The sequence below is a fragment of the Barbus barbus genome, assembly GCF_936440315.1.
Source record: "Barbus barbus genome assembly, chromosome: 3".
NCBI classification, from domain to species: Eukaryota; Metazoa; Chordata; class Actinopteri; order Cypriniformes; family Cyprinidae; genus Barbus; species Barbus barbus.
Window position 1 is genome coordinate 5631440 of NC_136731.1, and position 25022 is coordinate 5656461.

At 41.2% G+C, this 25022-nt stretch overlaps 1 protein-coding gene across 1 annotated transcript in view; it reads right to left on the bottom strand.

Annotated features, from left to right (window-relative positions):
* Positions 1 to 67: 67 nt before the first annotated feature.
* Positions 68 to 25022, bottom strand: part of LOC306854357 (protein NLRC3-like) — a 33335-nt gene continuing 8380 nt past the window's right edge. Inside the window, exons 6-10 of the mRNA XM_079392293.1 lie at positions 17621 to 17794; positions 13331 to 13504; positions 2791 to 2952; positions 1717 to 1763; positions 68 to 883 (exon numbers count right to left, since the gene is read on the bottom strand). Coding sequence (XP_079248419.1) covers positions 351 to 883; positions 1717 to 1763; positions 2791 to 2952; positions 13331 to 13504; positions 17621 to 17794 — 1090 coding nt within the window. The 3' untranslated portion in view covers positions 68 to 350. The remainder of the gene's footprint in view (positions 884 to 1716; positions 1764 to 2790; positions 2953 to 13330; positions 13505 to 17620; positions 17795 to 25022) is intronic.

A 25022-nucleotide genomic window follows, 5' to 3' on the forward strand; every position in this document is an offset into this window, starting at 1 on the left:
CAATTAATTAAGTCATAATTCATATGGCATTTCACACATTCATCATCAAATAAAATAGGATCTCAAGATGACATTGACATTTGTGTTTTATTACAAACAATAGAGAAAATCACATGAACGACAAGATATCAGACTGAGTTTGATAGTAATAATACAAGAGTTTGAGAAAAGGACAGAAACACAGATCATCACACACTGATCTGACTGTCTGGATTCATTATATACATTTATTCTGTTTCATGTTAATATTAATGTGAAGAAGAGACTCTATAACATCTATAACTGTCACTGATTGATCATGCAGCTCAAAGCATTATGGGTAGAATCTCTGGTCAGTCTCCTTTGATTCATCAACACAGTTTCACTGATGATTTATAATAAACCATAAACCCAGGATAGAGTGGCTGAGTGAATGTGGTCTGAACAGTGTGGATGTGTCTCATTGTGTCAGAGATGCTGTAGAAGGACAGAGTTCCTGCACTCTTATCCACATACACTCCTATTCTATAGATATTACTGTTGGGCTTCACAGGGAGAAAAGTGTCTATGTTATTGTGTATGAATGAGTATCTGTCAGGATAGCAGTTCAAACTCCAGGACTGATCATTAGCGCCAAACCAACAATCAACACCCTTTCCCTTCCTGTTGATGCTCTTATATGACACTGATATATCCACATGATCTCCACTGCACTCAGTCTCCCAGTAACAGCGTTCTCTCTCACACACACTCTCTCTACACAACACCTGAAAATAATGATCAAATCTGTCTGGATGATCAGGATACGACTGGACTGTCCCAGTGTCACTAATCACTCTGTTGCTCTCAGACAGAGAGAGGCGTGTATTCACTGTGTTCAGATCCAGAGTGAACTGATGGGAATCTGATGGAGATAAAACACATCAGAATCAGGAATCATGAATGAATTCATAAATCAGACACACAAACACATGATCCTTAATATAAGACTATAAAATCATCCAAACCTGTGTCACAGAACGCATTCTGATATATATTCTCATATATCTTATGTGTATGTGTCGCGGTCCTACTCCACCCGCTCCGAGCGGGATTCGAACCACGGTCTCCGGCGTGGGAGGCGGGCGCTCTAACAAGGAGGCTAAAGGCCACGACCTCTAGCGTCAGTCGCTAGAGCGCCATTTGAGGTCAGGGAGTGAGGTTTAACCTGCACAGCACTTACCCGCTGGCCTCTGCTACACTCACCCCCCTAAGCCTCACTCCCATCCGGGTCACGGCACCAAATGTCACGGTCCTACTCCACCCCGCTCCGAGCGGGAATCGAACCGCGGTCTCCGGCATGGGAGGTGGGCGCTCTCTCTGCTACATATGCTTTAACAGTCTTTTATAAGAATATTATATAAGAGTGTTGAAATGTTCAGAGAGCTCACTACACACCGGCTGAATGATTGATGTGGTCTCCTAGCAACAGTGACAGCAGCTGTTGCCGAGCAACAGTAACGACTGTACTGGACTGTTTAAACTGATGCTCAACCGTCTGAATCCATTCATGTACAACATAAACAAATATAATCTCTGTGAAATCACGTCACAGATCGAAATGTCAACATTTACACCGCTCTGAAGTGTTTTTATATCATCAGCTCTCTGACTGAGTTGAAAGCAGTGCTTGTAGTTTACAGTGTGATCTGTCACCGGTGTGCAGTGCATCATGGGATACTGTGTGTGTGTACATACATTTGTGTAGTCCTGCTGTAATTCTGGATTCTCCTCCATGATCCACACTATAAAACACACAGTCATATTATTATATTTTCGATTACGATTGGCTTCCAATGGTTATAAAAACAATATAATCAAGATAAAACAACATGTTAAACCATGCTTTAAACATACTAACAATATTATAGATGTTAGCAACATGCTAAACATGTTAGAATAGCACTAGCATCAGGGTTGCAGCTCTCACACACTTTCAGACTCTGTCTGTCACTGACCGACTAAATCTCGCAGCATCATTATCTCGCAGATAGAGCATCATTTAGATATGGTCTAAACAGGGATTCAAATATTTAGGAGCTGCAATTGCACCTAAAGTTTCACAGTTGTATCAAGCAAACTATGACTTTATCCACCCATAAAAAGGATTTATTAAGGTGGGAGGTGTTACCACTTTCATTCTTTGGTAGGATTGAGACAGTGAGAATGAATGTTCTACCTAGACTGCTCTTTTTATTTCAGTCCCTCCCTGTATGGATTCCGGCATCTACATTTAATGTGCTGGATAAACTCATATCAAAGTTCATTTGGCAGAACAGACGACCCAGAATAAAACTAAATTAGTTAACTCTAGGAAAAGATAAGAGGGGGGGGGGGGGGGTAATAATATCTTAAATAATATTTAAGATATTATTACTGGACCGCTCATTGTAATTTGTTTTAATGTATAAAAATAATACTAATTAGCTGAAATAAGCACAAATAGGGTGTGTGTCAAAACATCTCAAGGGCCCCAAAATCACCTTAGACCCAGAGGGTTAAATGACAACACACAATGCACTCCACTATCGTCTTTCATTAAAGGTAGAAATATAACTTTAAAAAAATAGTTTATATAGTTGCATCTTAATTATTTGGCTTCAGTTAATACTGCTCTTGGTGTTTGTGGTGGTGTGGCAAGGCTCAGACTAATGCTCTTTAAATCTGTTATATTGTTGTTTCCTCTAGAACCCCCTAGACTTGTGTCTACATAGAGACACTGAGTAGTTAAAAATCAAATAATAAAACCTAAAAACTTGCTTGTCAACATACTTGAGTTTGTCCAGATTCTTGAGTTTTTCAGAGAGCAGCTTCACTCCTGAATCTCCTGGGTGATTGTAGCTCAGATCCAGCTCTCTCAGGTGTGAGGGGTTTGAACTCAGAGCTGAAGACAAATAACCACAGCCTTCCTCTGTCACCATACAGCCAGACAATCTAGACACACACAGCAACAGTCCACGTTACATTAGTTTGGCTGTCAGACATCACTAACACACAGTCATTTGTCCTGTTGTTTTCTTTACTTTCAGTCATAAAAGTAAAGAAATCAGAAACAGTTATACTCCCTTAAAGTACAAATGTATTTAAAAACAGGCACAAAGTACCATTTGATCCAGCAGAGATCATTGCTGCTTAGTAAGTAATGTTTCTTATTGTGACATAAACTTGAACAAATTTACTAGTTGGACTTTTCCCAAACTGTCTTAGTTCATATAATCTATTGTTATAGTATATAGAGTATAAAACATCCTAGCGTCATACAACATTTAGATGCAATGTTGCACTCGACTTTACACATTTTAGTTTGGAATTACAGGCATGAGTGTGTTTTTTTCACTGAATTTTTATTAAAAATGTTATAAATTTTATAAACATAACAATATATACATAGCATTTACTTAAAATATTAATTCTGGGGAAATAACAATATATAAATAATAATAAATAAAATACAAATGGATAAATAAATAACCAAACAAAACAGAAAATGTCCGATTTCAACTGTAAATCTGCAGTCACATATCTGATTGGAACTCTTGAAGAATCTTATTTTCGTTTTCCAGTCAAATTTCTTCCATATTTGACTGCTAATACACTTATGACAGCTGGCACATATTTTTAACCACATCTCATCCTTTATTTTAGCATTTAACTCTAATTCCCAATTTCTTTTGGTATAAAATGAGTCATCAGATTTGTCTTGCATTAGTTTTCTATAAATATGGACTTCATGATTTTTAGTAGGTAAACCATGTTCAATAATATTAACCATTCACTTCAGATCTACTAAAGACACTATCCGATATAGAAGAAAGAAAATCTGGGTTATCTTTAATAGGTATTGCACGTGATAAGCAGAGGTGGGGGCAAGTCACACATGTTCATGTCTCAAGCAAGTCTCAAGTCCCTACCATCAAGTCTCAAGAAAGTCTCAAGTCACAGTACAAACTAATCAAGCAAGTCAAGTCAGTGGCTCACCTCAAGCAAGTCAAGTCGAGTCCTGATAAGGGTCAAGTCAAGTCACAGTATCTAACAGGAACAAATATATTTTTGCCACATGACCTTCTTCATTTTTCCTCAGAAATGAACTTTTTTAATTATACATTTTAAATAATAATGTTTTAAATATAACATTTTGAAAATAGGCAAGATACTACTTTGTATACTGATAAGTCTTTAACTGGGAAAATATTGGTATAAATACAAGATAAAAATATATCTCATATTTCTCATGTATCTCATATTTATGTTATATTGAGTTTGGCCATCTGTAAGAGATGGGTTATTTTTGTGTGTGCGCTCAACGGATGAACACTGAGGGATTGAGACTCTAGGGGGAGATGCATTCAAGGTTGTACCTAGTGCAAAACAATATTTCTATCTCCTGAGAAAGAACAACGAGTCTAGGACAGTGGCTTACATCTTGTCGTTGATAAGCACTAGGTGCAGAATTCTGGCACATTTCAATGATTGCGAAACCTCAGAGATGTTTCAATTACAAAAAGATGAACCATTATTCAGCAACAAGTGCACCCAACTGGGAGGGGGATCGAGTCTGGCCAACTTGCTTTCTCTCTCACTTGGAGGTTTGTTCTTAACCCGCACCTAATTTTGAAGTATAAAAAGGGGTTTCTTTCAGTAAACAGTGGAAGCTCAGCCGTGGGATAAGTGCACGTCGCCCGGCATTTCTCGGACAGGTGTTGGTCTTCCACTGTTTGACTACAAACGGGCTCTTCAGTCTATTGAAGAGAGAACATGATGGCACAGTTCTGAGGTTGTATATTTGTTATACTACTTTACTTTGTTTGCTGCTACCGCAAATGCTGATGGGTGGGACCCATCCACTTTGGATTGGAATATTTGGGATTCTGATGATTATAATACTGGACCGGACGAAGATGTCGGTCCAGCTGAGGGATCTGAAATAGATCCTCCAGCTGTTCGGGTAAAACCAATTCAGAGAAGGAGATTAGTGCAGGGAGCATTGGGTAATAACAGGCAAGATGTAATGGAAGATTATACTCATCATGAAATTTCAGACATCAGATAGAGAATGAAACAAAAATCAGGAGAGCCTCTTGATCATGGGCTAGTGCGTCTTTATGATCAGGGAGCGAGTCAGGTCAGAGTGGATGCTGTTGATAGTATGCACTTTTTAGATCTGTGTAATGAACCGATTGTCAGAGCCGGAATGAAAACTGAGGCAGAAGCACTTGATGGAAATGACAGTAGTTTGTTAACTCTCATTGCTAATGCAGTGTATCAACGATTTTCCAGATGAGGGTAGTTGGCCCTCCAAAGAAGGGCAATGACACACTGTGAGTGAGGCTGTGTCACGTTTAAGAGAGTTAGCTATGAGAGTATCTGCAGTCACAGGGCATGCAGGAAAGTTAGATGACACCCCACTAACTTTATCCATGAGAAATGCCATTATTAAGAATGCCCCTTCCCAGTACAAAGGACCAGTAATGGCTGTCCTTTTGGGGGCAGAGGATTGGACAATAGGGGGTACAGTTACCAAATTACGGGAGTTAGGTGATTTGGGGGACTGGGACAAAATTGAGAAACCACGATTCACTCCCAAAAATGGTAATACATCAGTAAATTTTGGGGGAGGCAATCAGGAGGGGGTTTCCAGAAAACAGCTATGGGCTTTGCTGCGACAGGCAGGGGTTAATAGAGAAGATATGGATGGAAAACCCACCAGTGAGTTAATTAAAATGGCTTGAAAGAAAGGAGTGGTTAGGGGCGATCCGCCGCAACCAGTGAAACAGATAAACATGGTGCAGTGTTGTGAGCGAATGTCCTTCAATGAATCAACTTGCAAATGTAATCACTCTGTGTGCAAGCCAAAGAGTAACAAAAAAGATGTGTCTTTTTCTTCCTCAGGGTCATCTTCCTCGGAGGATGAGTCAGAGGAGGAACCAGAGGAAAAGGCAGAGGTTTGTGAACGGAGATCAAGGAAGAAAGGGAAAAATAAATGTAAGAAGGGAAAAAACAAGAAAAATAGTCTTTACCCGCAAAAAGAATTAAAGGAAATGGCCCAACAACATCACTACTAGGAATCATGTCGAGCCCCCGCAATTCGAGCCTCCCATGTGAGAACTGTGTTGTGAGTTGAATTCTCAGCTGCATCCTTGCTCATTGAGGTACCTTTTTACTGTTTTGTCCATTCCAAGCTCCTTGCACGCTTCGATGAAATTGGTACCGCAATCGGAACGGAACTGTTTAGCAGGGCCTCTGAGTGCAAAGAAGCGCCTGAGAGCATTTATGCAACTTGACGTGTCCATAGACTCAATGATCTCGATGTGCACAGCTCTCGAACTCATACAACAGAACATGATGGCCCACCGCTTGCTCTCTGCCTGTCCTCCTCTGGTGCGTCTACTTGTGACAGACCAGGGTCCAAATACATTGAGCCCCACATATGTAAAGGGAGGGCAGACTTTGAGACGTTCAGATGGCAAGTCCGCCATGTGTTGTTCTTCAAGCTTTCCACGCAGCTTGTGACAGGTTATGCATTTATGGAGTACTGAATTGATTAGTGACTTGCCTCCCAAGATCCACAGTCTTGCTGCCCTAATTGCTTCTTCCGTCAGGTGACGCCCTTGATGTTTCAATTGCTCATGGTGATGTCGAATGAGCAGTAGGGATAGGTGGCTTATCTTTGGGAAGAATTATTGAGGTGTTTTCCGCAGTTGCAGCCTCAGAGTACTTAAGTCGTCCTCCAACGCAAATGAAATAGTCCTCCATGATCAGACTGAGTTTCCGCAAGCAGCTACTTTTGGATACAGCTTGGTTAGCGTGGAGGGCTGACAGTTCTTTTGCAAATGCAGCCTTTTGTGTTGCTTTAAGGATAACATTTCTTGCTTGGTCAAATTCGTCTGGAGTACGAGGTAAGTCACATTTGCTGTTTTGGTTTGTGTGCTTGAAGGATTTTTCCATGTGAACTAGAAATTTTACTCCTCTTACTAGGAAGGTGATGGTAGAGAACCATTGGAATCGGTTAGAGGTAAGCTCTGGTTCTTCCAGGTTAGTAGCACGTTTGTACTTGTGGTCAGATTTTCGAGTCATTTTCAGGTTCAGTTAGCTCAAATGTCTCAGTTATTTGTGTTTTTTCTGCAGGTGGCTGACGCAGGAATGAGGGGCCAGTGAACCAAGAAGTGTGTGCCAGGTAGGATGCAGGTAAAGATCACGACGCATGATCTGCATGGTTTTCTTCTGTACGTACGTAGTGCCACTGCTCAGGTCTCGAGGACTGATGGATGCATTGGACTCTATTGTGAACATACACATAGAATCGTTTTGACTCGTTATAAATGTAGCCGAGCACCACTTTGCTGTCGGTAAAGAACTTTGTCATTTAACTCAAGATCTAGCTCATCCTCAAAGAGATCTGCCATCTCTGCTGCTAAGACAGCAGCACACAGCTCAAGCCTTGGGATTGTAGATTCGGACAGGGGTGCCAGTTTTGCCTTGCCCATAACAAATCCTACTTCGACTTGCCCATCTTTCTGAAGTGCTTTCAGGTACACCACAGCACCTGTGGCCTTAGTCAATGCATCTGAGAATACACACAATTCTGTGTGCACTGCTTCAATTAGTTAGGTTGTTGTGTATGTACGTTGAACATGAAGCTGTTCTAGGTCTTGGACAGAATCTCTCCAGGCTTCCCATTTGCTTAGTTTGTCCTCAGGGAGGAATGTGTCCCTGAAGACAGAGGTAAGTTCTCTGAGAAGGGCCCTTCCCTGGATTGTGACAGGTGCCAATAGACCCAGAGGATCAAAAACACTGTTGACAGTGGAGAGGACTCCACGACGGGTAAATGGTTTGGTAATGATCGATGCAGATTAGGTGACTGTGTCAGTCGTGATCTCCCATAGCAGACCTAAACTCCTTTGTGTGGGTGAAGTTTCTCCACTCAGATCTAGGTCCTTGATTACCGGAGCACAATCTTTTAGCGGAAAAGCTTCCATGACTGTCTGAGAGTTAAAAGCAAACTTGTGCAAACGGAGGTTTGACTCAGCTAGTGAGGCCTGTGTACGTTGGAGCAAATCGATTGCCTCAGCTTCGGATGGTATGGATACCAAACCATCATCAAGGTAAAAATGTCTTTCCACAAACTTGACGGTATCAGCACCATGCTCCTGTGCACCTTCTCTGATGGCTCTTCGCAACCCATAAATGGCCACAGCAGGAGATGGCTGATTGACGAAGACGTGGACCTTAATTCGATACTCAATAATTTCTTTGTTGACATCATTGTCCTTGTGCCATAGGAATCGGAGGAAGTTACGATGGTCATCATGTACCAAGAAACAATGGAACATCTGCTGAATGTCTGCTAGGATTGCAACCCAATCTTTCCGAAAGCATAGCAGGACGCCGACAAGGGAGTTATTGAGGTTGGGACCTGTGAGGAGCACATCATTGAGAGAGATGCCCGAGTAACGAGCACTGGAATCAAAGACCACGTTGATCTGATTGGGTTTTTGAGGATGGTAGACCCTAAATGTAGGAAGACACCAGCATTCATCCTCTTCTCTCAGTGTCGGCGCTACCTCAGCATGTCCGTTGGTAAAGATCTTTTCCATGAATGCCACATACTGTTATTGCATCTCAGGTTTTCTCTTCAGGGCTCGTTGCAGGCATGTGAATGCATTAACAACTTTCTCCTTATTGTTTAGTAAGTGCTGGCGTGGTTCTCTGAATGGTAGAGGAGCTACCCATCTGTTAGCATTGTTTCTGTAGACATTTGTGTCCATTATTTTTAGGAAAGCTGTGTCTTCCACGGCTGGAGCAGGTTTGTTGTCAAGCTCAGTTCTGCTGAACACTGTCTGTCCAAGCGTCTTCTCAGTTGCTTTGGTAGACATGCTACCACTTTGTTGCGTCTCCTTGACCTGCATAAAGCTTGTACATGGTAGAAAAATTGAATGGTGGCCGCTTTCCAGCACGTTGGTCTTGAATGTGTTGACCGTTGGCCTATGTACATTACACAGGCACACTTCTCCTATTACTACCCAGCCCAGGTCCAGTCGTTGGGCAAAGGGGACGTTGTTTGGTCCATTGACCTGCTGCCTGACCTTGTGTGCCCTAATCACGTCTCTTCCAAGTAGCAAAAGTATTTCTGCTTCCGGTTCTAGCTCTGGAATGTGCTTGGCAATGTGTTGGAGATGAGCCTGGTAAAGAACTGCACTTGGCGTTGGAATCTCGATGGAGTGATGGAGCGTCTCATCCATGGCACTGGATCATTTCCAGGATGCTGCTGTGGACTTCTCCATCCTCACCAGTCTGCAGACATTTCAGATCCTACAAAGATGCACAAACACAATACAAACACAGTCATTTTAACAGCACAGTGTCATTTGATTTCTGTATTAGAAGTAACAAACTGATTTCATACTTTTTCTTATTTTATAGTTTTGTTTTAAGTTTTTTTTTTCTTTTTCACAAATGCCACTGTCACATGTTCCACCACAAAAGCTCAAGTCAAGAATCGAAAAGTGCTGAAATGATTGAAAGTACAATAATTAAAATAAACTACAACTTAAGATTTAAAATAAGTTTTATTGATGTCTGTAGTGTACTCACTGAGAGGCTTTGATGGCAGCATTCCTTCATCAGTCACTCTTCACTGGATAAACACACGTGTGTCTCATCTGTCCCTGTAACATCCAGACAAGAGTCAGTCACCTCTGTGATTTATCTGCTCAATACTATATTTATTTACATGTTGAGGTACAGTAGTTGCTCCTGTGTTAACTCGCTTTTTATCCAACACAAATGTTCTACACTAAATACTAATGAACTAATGAAATAGATAACTTATATTGAGTTACTCCATGTAGAATTGTTTATTTAAATTACTTACTTCATCTAAAGCAGTGTTGACAACAGTGAATTCTACATAACGACACACATAACGTTACATTACTCACTCAGATGTGTGTTCATGTTGTGATGTGCTCATCTGTAATTCTTTTAGAAACATTTTCTGTCATATTAAATAAACATTAAGTAATCGTCTTTAAGATGTATGGTTCATGTAAATGCTTTGGAGACATGCGTGTGTGTACTGGCGCTCTCAGTTCGCTATATGCAACATAATAAAACATGTTTTTAATCATAAACATGCTGTAACGTTACTGTCTAGCGCCTTTACACCTTAAGCAAATGAACATGTTTACTATACAGTAGCTCAACAAATGCGATTTCAACACATGTAAACGTGTTTTTGATAGACAATACTCACATTTGTAAACAGCCTCGTCGCTGTTCTCCATCACGTCTGATGATGACGTATTGAGCTCCCATGGCCTCCTGGGATTGAAAAGTGTCCATCGGATGAACACTCAAGAATCTGGGCAGAAGCAGTAGGACATCCGGGAACTTCTCGACTACTCTATTATGAATACTGAGGTTTCAGACATACTTCTTTGCTCGCTTACTGCTTTTCGTCTACTCTATAGTATAGAAGTAGGTGGTTTCGGATGCATTTTAAGTAGATGCATGTCTGAATCTCGCGAGAATTAGTACGTCACCCAGATAATTCTCGCCTACTCTTTTATAAATACTAAGGATTCGGATATACTTATTCGCACACCTACTGCTTTTCCCCTACTATATAATAGAGAAGTAGGCGGTTTCGTACGCAGCCTATGTCTGTCTCATTGTCTTCATGCAGAACCGGGAGCACTAACAGGAAGTGACTAAACAGGAAGTGATGTCATCACATGAAACAAATAATATATTTTTTTACAAACAAGGTAGATAAAGGAAAAGTCATTATAAACGTCACATTTCCACTTGAGAATATGTACCAAAAAATATTAAAAGAAACTATTTGAAAGTTAAATTCCTTAAAGGGCAACACAGGTACAATGGTTTCATTCTTACAAATAAACTAAAAGGTAAAACAGATCCTAAGAGATTAGAGATACCTAAGATAAGATCCCAAAGAGACCTCATTGTCTAACTGAGTGGGCCAATGTCCTGATATCATTGCCTCAGATTTATTAGCATTTATTTTGAAATTAATCAAAATCCCCATTATTTTACTCTCCTCACATTCTTTTTTACCAGCTTCACAGACACATTACTGACTGATGGCTCATTATGGGAGGCCCTTTGTCTCTCAGGTGTGAATCACTAAATATTCATGGCCATTGTCACTCACATTGTCAAATTAGTGTGTTCATTAAAAAAAAAAACTTGTCACAATTTATTATTATGTAAGTGAAATATGTAAGGAAAAATTGATGATGGGCTGTTGAATTATTAGATAAATAACGTACACTCGAGGTGGTGATGCGGCCACGACGCGAAGCGGAGTTATATACCGTTACACCTCGGGTGTGCAATATTTTCTAATAAATCAACGGCCTAGAGTCGATTATTCCTCTTATACTATGGTTACCACACCACAAGGCATCAAGCAGATGATCTATTTCAAGGAAATCCAGGTTTTGTCCTTAAAACGCTATTGTGAGTAGACTTCATTTTTTCCACATCTCATCCAATGCCTCCATCGCTAATTCTAAAACGTCATTTTCTACCTACTAATGGAGGACTAAGGCGTTGTTAGCAGACTAATGCAGTTAATAATGAAGTTATTAGACAGACAGAGAGATGTGTGAATTACCTCTCTGAGTCTGTGTCTCTCTCATTAGTGTTCGGCAGCAGCATCTCTACTACCAGTAAAACTTTACATTCATTTTCTTCAAGAACAGTGCTGTTGTTACTTCACGTGTGAGAAATGTCATCTAGCTTTAAATTTGCTAAGCTATTTTACTGATAAAATCATCAGAGTAGCGCTAACCATGTTAGCGTGTGTGCATTTCTGTACTATATGTGCGTCTCTAAGGGAGAAAGAGCGAGAGAAAATAGTATGTGCTTTCTGTACATAAAACATAATTTTGTGGCAAAAACGTAAATAATCATACATTTTTAGCATATTGTTTACTGTATTTAATTGTTTGGTCAATGTCATTGTGAGTTTTGGTCATTTTGTCACAGCAACCATGAAGCTAAATCGCAAATTTGTACTTAATATTAATGCATGGGTAAAGGAAATGAGTGAAATTAATGAGCTGAAATCATTCATCGGGATAAATCATTCATGCTGAGTGGCGGAACGTGCCGAAGAGTGACGGAAAGTACCAGATGCATGTGGAAGAACGGGAAAAAACTCACAAGTGCGTGTGTGCGTGCAGAAAAGTGCAGTGAAAGCTGGAAAATGCAATCGTTCCAGTGAGAAATAACGTGGACTGCAATGCACAAATGTGTCTCAGGACAACATATGCGCAAAGTTTAAAGCTGCAGCGAGTGAAGCACAGAGATGGAAAACGCATTAGCACTTGGTCATCTCAGGGATACGGATAGTATGACAACGTCTTATTCTGATAGTAAAGGACTGATCGTCATGTAGATCTGCATTATTCAATCATAATAATGTGCAATATGGAAGAAAACGGTGATTTGTGTTATACTGTGGTTGTTTATTAAGTGTGAAATTTGACAGTTTGTGTGTTTGTTAGAAATGCTACGCAGTTAATTATACCGTTGATTTATTTAAATAGTTCACGAGAAATGGAAATGTTATGTCTCAATAACTAAAGAAAACAACTTGACTATGTAAGTTAACAAATAATGAGATAATTTTGTATAGAAAAGTTTCTTTATTTGCATTGTGTTGTATTTATATTTAAGTGAATGTCATAAGTAATGGATATTTTCTTTCTTTTATTTCTTTTCTAAAGTTTCCAACATAATTCACCTAATTCAAGCCAATGTAAGCCAATTCAGCTTGATGCTATTTGCTTGCACAAACTGAATAATTGTCAAAATTCTGAAAATACAGAGGCTAAAACTGATTTCGAGTTGTTCCCTGTGTCCCCTGTGAATGGCCCTTGCTGCAAGAAAACCCTGGCGCCTAAAGGGTTATGTACAGTTAGAAAATGTTAAAAATATTGAATACAGTTTCATAGGTGTGCTATTTGATAGCAATCTTTCCTTTGAAGAACATGTTTCTAGCATTTGTAAAACCACATTTTTCCATCTTAAAAATATAGCTAAATTGAGACCTATGCTCTCAATGTCAAATGCAGAAATGTTAATTCATGTGTTGACCTCAAGGTTAGATTATTGTAATACTTTATTGGGTGGTTGTTCTGCATGCTTAATAAACAAAATCCAGATGGTCCAAAATGCAGCAGCTAGCTACATATAGAAAACTTGAGCGAGAAAAACAGTAATTGCGCACAGAATAAATCTTAGGGTGGGGGGGTATCAATGAAAGCGTTTGAAATCAAACCTCAGTATCTCCAGCTGACATTTTGGACTCTTCAGTCCATCAGAAAGCAGCTTCACTCCTGAATCCAGCAGGTCATTGTTACTCAGGTCCAGCTCTGTCAGAACACAGTTTGAGGATTGTAGAGCTGATGACAAACTCTCACATGACTGGACAGTGAGATTACATATAGAAAACCTGAATGACAAAAACAGTAATTACATACAGAATAAATCTTAGTAATGTCATTTTTAATGATTAATTTAACCATCTAATTGCCAAAGTCGCAAAATTGTGACAAGATGTCATACTTCATGAAATAGACTGTAGTTCCTAATATGGTGTTATATCAGAATCAGCTTTATTGCCAGGTATGTTTGCACATACAAGGAATATGTTTTAGTGTAGCTCCACAGTGCAACAAAATGACAGTGACAGGACAGGACACAGATAATAATAATAAAAAAAATTCAATAAAAATAATAATAATGTACAAATATACAAAATGTACAATATGCAAAATAGCACAAACACAATTTACAAAATAGACAATTCAGTATGTGAGGCATGTTAGGTGCAAATTTGAAGCCCCTGCTCCTTTGAGGTCCGACGGTAAGGTGCCCTTTCGGTCCAGTGCCCCTGGTCTGCAATTTCTGCCGAGGGTAGGGGTGTTCGATATGACCATTTTTTTTTATCGTGGAAGATAAACATCGCCAAGATCTGCTTTTTTGAAGAAATATCGTAGTATCGTGCTACAGCGCACATTCTATCAGCTGCAGTTCTGGCGCCGCCGTACTGTACAACCCCAGATACATTCACATCAATGTTAACTCAGCGGTAGAGTTACTCTCATGGGACACTGCACTTATTCACAATCACAAAAGTAAATTATTTGCATCTGCTTTAAAGCCTTGCTAGTTAAACTTTGCATTCATGCGGTGGTCAGGCATGCACTTTTTTTCTGAGCACATACACCCGAACAGGTAAGGCTATAGCATCAGCGGGGTCCAGCAACTGTGGTGATGGGACGTACGTCTCCGTTCCCTCCTTCAGGGAACGAGGGTTACCTATGTAACCGAGACATTCCCATTCAGTCGGTCACGTTCGACTTACGTCGGACTGACCGACAAATAGGAATCCCTACCAAAGCGCCACAGGAGCTGCCCCCTTCCAGCGGTCTGTAGCAAGCCTCCTGTACCCCCTTGCTTAAGGATGGTGGGACAGGGCAAACACAGAGTTTCAATCACTGCTGTTTGCCAAAACCCATTCAGTGAGACTATTGGATAACACCTGGGAAAGCGTACCCTTTTACTGGAAAGGAAAGGACACATCCTTCCCTGAAGGAGTTATGTGCAGAAGTACATATGGACTAACCCCGTAGGGCTGTACTACATATGGAAGTACTGGGGTGACTCCAACCTGACGAGAGGTGGGTTCTCCCAGAGGGAAAGACACAGGCTTCGTTTAGGAGCAACCCGTGGAATAACACATATGGGATCTGTCAGTATCTGTCAGTGAGGCGCCACGAGTCAGCGCCCAGGAGGATGCCACGCCTCTCGTAGAGTGGGCATGCAACCTGAGCGGGTAGGGCACGCCTTGTGCTTGGTAAGCCAAGGCGATGGCGTCCACTATCCAGTGGGCCATCCTATGCTTGGAGACAGCCTTTCCCTTCTGCTGGCCTCCGTAACAGACAAAGAGCTGGTCTGAGGTCCTGAGGCTTTGAGTTCTGTCGATGTAGTCGCAAAGCACGAACTGGACAGAGCAAAGCCAGGGCTGGGTCTGCCTCCGCCAGGGGCAGCGCTTGCAGGCTCATTACCTGGTCCCTGAAGGGAGTCGTAGGAACCTTGGGCACATAGTCAAGCCGGGGTCTCAGTACCACGTGGCTGTCACCCGGACTGAACTCTAGGCACGATTTGTCGACCGAAAATGCCTGCAGGTCCCCTACCCTCTTGATGGAGGCCAATACAACCAGCAACAAAGTCTTCATAGACAGAATCTTTAAGTCTGCTGACTGCAAAGGCTCAAAGGGAACAATCTGGAGTGCTCGAAGCACCAGAGCAAGGTCCCAAGAGGGTAAGGAGGGGGGTCGAGGAGGATTTAACTGTCTCGCTCCCCTAGGAACCTGACGACCAGGTCGTGCTTACCAACAGACTTACCATCGATGTGGTCGTGGCATGCGGAAATAGCGGCAGCATGAACTTTGAGGGTGGAGGAAGACAGCCTACGCTCCAACCCTTGCTGCAAGAAAGAAAGAAAGAAAGCACGACACCGATCGAACATCTTCGGGGGTCTTCTCGGCAAGAAGAACACCACTCGACAAACAGGTTCGACTTCAAGGCATAAACACGTCTCGTAGACGGTGCACGTGCCGAAGCGATGGTGTTAAGTATCTCAGGGGGTAAGTCACCTAGAACCTCCGCGTCCTCTCCAGGGACCAGCCATGGAGTTTCCAGAGGTCTGGATGTAGGTGCCAAAGGGTTCCCCCGTCTCTGAGAAAGAAGATCCTTCCTCAGAGGAATTCGCCAGGGAGGGGCTGTCGCGAGGAGCGTGAGTTCTGGGAACCAGGTCCAGTTGGGCCAATAGGGCGCAACTAGCAGGACCTGCTCCTCGTCCTCCCTGACTTTGCACAAGGTCTGTGCAAGTAGGCTCACTGGGGGAAACGCATATTTGCGAAGGCCCCTGGGGCCAGCTGTGCGCCAGTGCATCTGTACTGAGTGTTCCCCCGGACAGGGAGTAGAACAACTGGCAGTGAGAGGTTTCTGGTGAGGCAAACAGGTCTATCCTGAGCTTCGCCGAACTCTCCCCAAATCAGCTGGACCACCTGGGGGTGGAGTCGCCACTCTCCCGACAGCGCAGCTTGTGAGAGCTCGTCTGCCACACGGTTGAGCACACCAGGGACATGAATGGCGCGAAGCGACCTCAGATGCTTCTGACTCCAAAGGAGGAGATAGCGGACGAGTTGCGACATGCGACGGGTGCGCAGACCCCCTTGGCGGTTGATGTACGCCACGGTCGCAGTATTGTCCGTACGGACCAGCACATGCTTGCCACATAACGGCCCTTTCAAGCGGCCCAGGGCAAGGTGTACTGCTAGCAGCTCGAGGCAGTTGACGTGCCAATGCAGTTGAGGGCCCGTCCACACCCCTGACACTGCATGCCTGTTGTACATGGCACCCCAGCCGGATGGGTCTTCCCCATCCGTGAAGACCACCGCATGCTGGGACACCTGCTCTAGGGGCACTCCTGCCCGAAGAAACAAGGGGTCTGACCACGGGCTGAAGGTTTGGTGGCATTCCGGAGTGATTGCCACGTGCTGCGTTGCCACGCCCATCTCGGGACTCCTGCGGCTGCCATATGCCTCAGGAGCCTCTGAAAAAGTTTCAGTGGGACTGCTGTCCTGCCCCTGAATGTATTCAGGCAGTTCAACACAGACTGAGCACTTTCCTCTGTGAGGATGCTTCAATATCTATTATTTCCTGAATATTATTGATGAACTGAGCAAAAAGTAGGCTACTGTTCACATGCGTTTTACTACTATATAGCATAGTAATATAGTAATAATTTAGTACTTTATCCTGTTTCATTGTTGGTTTCCTCTTTTCTGATCATTTGGAATGAGGATAAAAAGTAAAAAAAAAAAATCTAACATCAATTCAATATCTACTATTTCCTGAATGTTATGAAATTCAACAGGGATGAAATTCAAATTCATCCCTGATGACGCCATAATATGCAAATTAGAAGAGTATATTTACACCCCACATAAACTTTTGGTCATGCCCAACATTTTTCTAATTTACAGTAGATCTCTATCTTTAAGCCCTTTCAAGCCACAAGCTTTTGAAATCTTGATGTCAAAATCCAGCATTTTTTCCAAAAAACCCTGGCGCCTAAAGGGTTAAGTACAATTAGAAAATGTTAAAAATGTTGAATACAGTATATTTAGACACTGTCTAACACTGCCAATTCTTCATCATAGGTGTGCTATTTGATAGCAATCTTTCCTTTGAAGAACATGTTTCTAGCATTTGTAAAACCACATTTTTCCATCTTAAAAATATATCTAAATTGAGACCTATGCTCTCAATGTCAAATGCAGAAATGTTAATTCATGTGTTGACCTCAAGGTTAGATTATTGTAATACTTTATTGGGTGGTTGTTCTGCATGCTTAATAAACAAAATCCAGATGGTCCAAAATGCTGCAGCTAGCTACATATAGAAAACTTGAACGAGAAAAACAGTACACAGAATAAATCTTAGCAATGATTAATTTAATGGGGGGGGGGATCAATGAAAGTGTTTGAAATCAAACCTCAGTATCTCCAGCTGACAGTTTGGACTCTTCAGTCCATCAGAAAGCAGCTTCACTCCTGAATCCTGCAGGTCATTGTTACTCAGGTCCAGCTCTGTCAGAACACAGTTTGAGGATTGTAGAGCTGATGACAAATTCTCACATGACTGAGCAGTGAGATTACAAATAGAAAACCTGAATGAGAAAAACAGTAATTGCATACAGAATAAATCTTGGGAATGTGATTTTTAATGATTAATTTAACCATCTAAGTGCCATAGTTGCAAAATTGTGACAAGATGTCATACTTCATGAAATAGACTGTAGTTCCTAATATGGTGTTATATCAGAATCAGAATCAGCTTTATTGCCAGGTATGTTTGCACATACGAGGAATTTGTTTTAGTGTAGCTCCACAGTGCAACAAAATGACAGCGACAGGACAGGACACAGATAATAATAATCAATAAAAAAAAAAAATAATAATAATAATAATGTACAAATATACAAAATGGACAATATGCAAAATAGCACAAACACAATCTACAAAATAATCTAAGAAGCTGTTTCTGTGTCTCATTTGTATTCCGTACCACTAGATGGCGGACATGTAGTACTTCGATTCTAGACCAAAAGTGTTGGAGGAAATAGCAGAGCAAGTGAGCTATCTTGTCATTGATGTGGAAACAGTTCAGTTCATAGTGTCTAAGTAAATTGTGAGATTTGTGAGGGAAAATTGAAAAATGGCTAATAAAAATTTGTACCATGAGGATGTGTTGCAAAAGTTATTCGCCGATTCTGACTGGGAATATTTGCCTTTTGGAAATGGCGATCGGTTGTCTAATGATCGTGCTTCTCCCTGTACATATTTGCAGCGCAATGGTGCCACCACGCAAGGCGCGAGTGTTCAAGAAGCACCATCAAGTGATCATTTTGAGCCTTTGCCCAATGCGGATGGGGGTGCCAGGGGTGGACGTGGTCGTAGTGTCCATATGAGAGCTGTTGCTCTTTGATGATCGGCCAGATTGCGTTGTTTGTTCTGATCGCGCGCGCTCAAAAGGTCGCCGGCAGACAAAGTATAAAGTATATATTATCTCAGCGGTAGAGTTACTCTCATGGGACACTGCTCTTATTCACAATCACAAAAGTACATTATTTGCATCTGCTTTAAAGCCTTGCTAGTTAAACGTTGCATTCATGCGGTGGTTAGGCATGCGCTTTTTTTCTGAGCACATACACCCAAAGCGCGCGCACGAAAAAGCCCGTCAAACAGCGCATGTTTACTGAACATCTCGGTTACATTGGTAACCCTCGTTCCCTTAAAGAGGGAGCGGAGACGTATGTTGGACTGACCGACGAACACGAATCTCGCTAGAGAGACCAATCTGCTTCGAGTGTAACTAAAACGAGCCGATGCACATTTGCATGCAATCATATGCAGCAGCTGCTCACCTCGCAGCGCAGGTGTATAATGAGCAGCAGGTGCGTTGCATCTTCAGGTTTTCGCTGAGGAGCCGAACAGGTAAGGCGGTAGCATCAGCGGGGTCCAGCAACTGTGGCGACGGGACGTACGTCTTCGTTCCCTCCTTCAGGGAACGAGGGTTACCTATGTAACCGAGACGTTCCTATTTAGTCGGTCACGTTCGACGTACGAAACCCTGACCTCCGCGAAGAAAGGAACCGGGGTGGGTGGCTGAGAACCAGCTCGTGCCACCCCCAAGAACCAATCGTCCAGCCTCGAGGGCTCGGGACACGGTGGAGGATTCCACATGAGCCCGACCCTGTGGCGGCCCGGGAAAGCATAGCCATCATTTCCGGATCCGTATCAGGCACAGCTACTGTACCGGTGCCACTACTGTACGAGCTACTGTACGAGCTACTGTACGAGCTACTCACCAGTGCCACCACTCGCAGCAACCCTCTAAGGAGGATTGGAACGAGGCAGCGGCACTGGGACTCCGCCCCTTTGCAGGAACTGGAGTCTCAACCACAACTCCGAGATCTTCCCACAATGGGTACATGACTCATCCACAAACGCTGCCTCAGCATGCGCTAAGCCCAGACACACGCGATGCAACGCTCATGACTATCCCCCAGCACCAGGTAACGACCGCATCCAGAAACACACAAGTAGAATGTCATCTTTAAAAAGACGCAAGCTCTACTTGTGTAAGCTCTTTTAGGGACTTTGCTCGTTTAATCAGTGCTGAAGCACGCAGGGGAACGGCTGCGGCAACACAGACAGGGATTGTGCAGCCTGTCGTGTGCTCTCTCTCTCGATGACGCTCTCTTACCAGCTGTGAAAACAGCTTTTACACGCTCCTTAAAGCGCACCATTTACCAGCCGTGAGAACGGCCTTTGCAGCTCTTTCTGCTCAAAAAAAGGCAAAAACTAATCAAATTTGACCCCACTGCTGTGCTGTACTTTACACAAAGAGATTGTCTTGCAGAGACTCTTTTAGAACTTCCAACAGAGAACAACTGTTCGGCTCCGAAGTGAAAAGCTGAAGATGCAACGCACCTGCTGCTCATTATATACCCGAGCTGCGAGGTGGGCAGCTACTGCATATGATTGCATGCATGATTGCAGATTGGCCTCTCTAGCGAGATTCCTATTCGTCGGTCAGTCCGACGTACGTCAAACGTGACTAACTGAATGGTAACTAAGTTATCTTTTGTGCTAAAATTGTCAAAACACAAGGTTTATGTATAGACTTGTTGGTTATGTCTAAAATGAAGTAAACAGCTGAGAGAAACGGATGTGTTTTGGCCAAAGAATCTATTTATAGAAATAAAAAAAACAAAGAGCGTTCAGTGCGCTGACGCACTGGCAAAGGTTAACAGGTTAAGAGTGACTTGGTGACACCTACTGTCTGTTTTAATTTCACTTTTAAAGTATCTTTTGATTTTTTTTTAAATATAATTTCAAATGAGTATTCAACATTTTGTCTTATATATCAAAACATTATTTCTGCATTTGTAACTGCAGGTTATGCATTCATGTCCTGCATTAAGCAGTGTGTAAATACCTCTAATAAGTGAGTCATTGTGACTGAACCGAATCATTTAAACAGTTGATTCATTCAAGAACGAAACACAGATGCAAAATAGTGTTTTGGCTGTGTTTGGGATTATTTTTGTTGTCAAAATAGAGCACAAACAGGTAATATGGTGTCTAAAACACAAGTCTCTTAATTAATTTCTTGTTTATTGAACTGTTGTAAAAAAAAAAAAATTTAAATCTATATGCATATCATGCTGATTTTTGGAGAAAACGGCACTCTTAAGGCCATTGCACACTGAGTCCGAATTTTTTGTCCTAAATTTTCGTACGTTGAAAAATAAATACGACCTCACGTATGTCAATCGCGTTTGCACACTGCCTCTGAAATTTTCGTCCGTCAAAAACAAAAATATCCGTATAAAATATCCGTATCCGTCGCAACCGTATAAAGCATTTTGAGATGCTTTGAGAAGGTTTTTTTGACAATTCAGAGCCACCGTACAAGTGAAAGCCACAATCCAAAATGGCGTCAGACAAATTAATCCACTTCGTCTCGCAGCACAGAGCACTTTATAACAAACAAAGTGCGAAATACAGAGATACAGAATATAAAGACAGATTGTGGCAGATGATTGCGGAACAGCTTGGAAAACACGGTGGTAGGTAGTGGTACTGATTTCAGAACAAAGGGTGTGCGAAAGATTATACAGCATTGTGCTAAATAATAGCTTGTTTCTAATGTTGTTCATCCATTTGTAGTGAATAGTGCTAACATTAGTTCCAACCAGGGTTTATTAATTCAGTTGCTAGCATGTTTGGACTTTTAATAGAATGTATGCAACCCTGGTCACCTGAATGATTGCTTGCATGTAGTAATTTGCCTTGTTTTATATGATGTTAGTTGAAGCAGTGAAGAAAATGTGGCGTAGCCTGCGGGACACATACGTCCGCTACAGGAAAGAGGGACAGGGTAGAAGTGGACAGGGGGCCAGCAAAAAGAAGAAGTGGATTCATATGGACGCAATGTCATTCTTGCAAAATTCCTTGGCAAGGAGAAGGTAATGTTAGCTTATCCAGAAATGCACCACAGAAAGAGGACGCTTGCAGAGTGCAATGTAGCCTATCGTTTCATTACTCAAATAGCCTACTTTCAACAGGTCAGATAGTAATATCCACATGGATGAGGAGGAGGAGTTTGGAATAGGGGATGATGAGAGAACGCAGACAGAGAAGGAGTGTGGCATTGTAGTGATGGAGACAGAGAGTGAGGGCAGCACAACTCCTTCAGGTAGCTGTGGTGCCAAACGCAAGAAGGCGCAGGCAGAGAGTGAGGACAGCCTAGCGAGGTACTGTCAATGGAAAGAAGCAAGGGATGAAAGGAGAGAGAAGGAAAGAGAGGCAGAGTGACAGCAGCGTCAAGCCTAGCAGGATCTGCAAACTGATGAGGTGTCCACCTTTCTCTCCAGCTTGGCCCCCTGCATGAGGAGACTCACCCCGGAGAAACTGTCCTATCTAAAAATCAAAATGCAGCAATTGATTCATGATGTTGCCTTTGGAGGGGTTATTATCAGCAGTTTTCCCAGGATCCAACCTACAGTTCTCTGTGATTATTGTTTTTGTACAGTACAATGTTTGAATAATCTTTTCACAACCATTTAAGATCACCAGTTTTAATGTAATTATCATTACTAATTAATTATTCCAGTTTAACTAGGGCTTAAGGGGTTAATGTAAAATTCCAGTTTAACGTTTTATTAACTTTTATTATTTTTGATATGCAGAAGCACTTTTTTACTGTTTACATAAATTCAGGTACTGCTCTTCTGAATGCAGAATAAACAAGAAACAAGTCATTCATTGGTCTTTTTGTTTTTCTTTATATGTATACTATATACATTTTGTATAACAATACTACAAAAAATTCAATGATACAGAAATATTGCAAAAATTAATACATACTGTATGCACAAAATGTAACAAACTATATAAAACATTGTGTTATACAGAGTATAATGCGTATTATATTTATTTAGTGTTGAATTTAATCTAACAATAAGATAATATTAGTTATAGTAAAAAATGGTAGCTGATTGTGTATATTTGGTTTACAAGATATAACAGCTAATGACTAAATTGTGTGTGTGTGTTGACGTGTTTGCCTCTTAAATCTGAAGAAGACCGCCAATTTGATCCTGAACAGGGCAGGCAGTATGTTTAGGAATGGAGACAGACTTTAATTGCCATTCCAAATTGTTGCATGTTAAATGCCGTGCTGGTGTGCGATACTGCAAATTGTGGTATCGATCCGATACCAAGTAAATACAGGGCCAGTATCGCCGATACCGATTCCGATACTTGTCATTTAAAAAAAACATATATTTAAATGACCAACAACAATTAAAAAAAATAACAATACTAATGTTGATATGACTAATATTATATTTGTTACATGTTGGGTTTTTTTGTGACTGTTCCATGTCGGGTTTTCTGTTTTCCCCTGTGTCCTAGTTCAGTTTAATTAGTCATTGTGTGCACCTGTCCATCCTCGTTATCTGTCCCTTTATAAGTCCTGTGTTAGTATGTCTGATTGTCGGTTATTGTTGCTATCATTGATGTGTGTGCACTCCCCTGTTTGTATCTGCTCCTGGAATCCTGATTAAAGGAAAAACTATTGTATATCCTCGTCGTGCGCTCCTTGTTCCGCACAGCATCGTAACAATATTCACCTTAAGCTACATGGATATTATTTGCCTTTCTAAAAGGACTTTGCAGGCAGAGGAGTCCAGAACATGAAAGCAATGCACAGTTTCATGTTAAGTATTTTCCTTCCATAGAAAAGTTATACAAATAATTAACATGGCTTAATAAATTAAAAACGTAATATTAAAAGACAAAACTTAGTATACACCTTATTAATGTTTCAAACTAGATATACAAGTAAGCAGCTGTGCCTAGAACATGAAAGCAACGCTCAAAGTTTTCGCATTATGTATTTTCCTCCCATAGAAAGCCATTATAAAGAAAAGTTTAACGTAAGTGGCTTATTGAATGAAGACATTGATATGAAAAAGAACTATTAAACCATAACTCGCTTATTATTGAAAGGATTTTAGTATGTTATGTACGTACTGTATTTTCTGTGTGTTTTATACATACTGTAATATGTTTGTTATTATTGCAATAAAAAAACTGTGATATGAAAAGGCCAAATTCGGTAGGCTATAGTTTATAAAAATATATAGGCCTACTATGCATGTACAGGTAAGCAGATGAGCCCAGAACATGAATGCAACACGATGAATTTAATTTTCTCTAATTGCAATATAAAAACATTTAATATGGTGCAATTAATGGAGGAACACAGTGATAAAGACCAAATAAATAAATGAAAACTAAATTCGGTATACAGCTTGTTAATAAAATATAATATGTTGCAAGCAGCTGAGCCCAGAATATATATGCAAACATGCTAAACAACATGATGAGCATTTTACTCCCATAGAAAACCGTTATAATGAAAATTTAAAGTGTCTTAATGCATTAAGAAATTATTTTAAAAAGCTAAACTCAGTCCACACCTTACAGTGATACTGTATAAAAAGGACAAATTCGGTATACAGGTATAATATGCACTATGTGAAGGATTTCCTTCCTCCCCTTTTCATTTCTTTAGTAGCTCGGAGTATCTCTCACTGTATCCGCTCGCGCTTGGAGCCGCCGAGTCACGTGATGGCATGACAACCAAACACAGCGTAGCAGCAATGTTTGCATAAGAGATCTGAAAAGAGCGGCATATACACCCACAGACATGTCTACACTTTGTTATATGTATTAAGCAATGTTAACAAGTGTATAGGAGAAAAAAATTAACCTAAAGTATCGATCTTATCAGGCTAGTATCGATCCGATACCAATACCAACGGTAGTATCGATACTATCGATATTAGGATCGATACGCCCAGCCCTAGTTCACACTTGCAGTGCTTGACACACACACACGCATACACTAATATTGTACACAATACATGAATGCAGCTCAGCCATTACACACAACAATTACGATATTGTCGCAGCAGACGATATCGCACACCCTGCACCACTGTCTCTTTGGCTAATTTGTGCAAAACCTTTTTCTAAACTGCCAAAGCTTCATTTTAACCACCAATGCAACGATGCAAGTATTTACCTCTACTTGCTTGCGAAGGGGTGATGTCGAGATTTTATAAGCTGCTAGTTTGGTCTCCCTAGGCAAAGACTGCATAATAGAGCATAAACATGGCCAGGGGTTCACTTCATTTCCAGAGGTGTCAAGTAACGAAGTACAAATACTTCGTTACCTTACTTAAGTAGAAATTTTGGGTATCTATACTTTACTGGAGTAATTATTTTTCAGCCGACTTATTACTTCTACTCCTTACA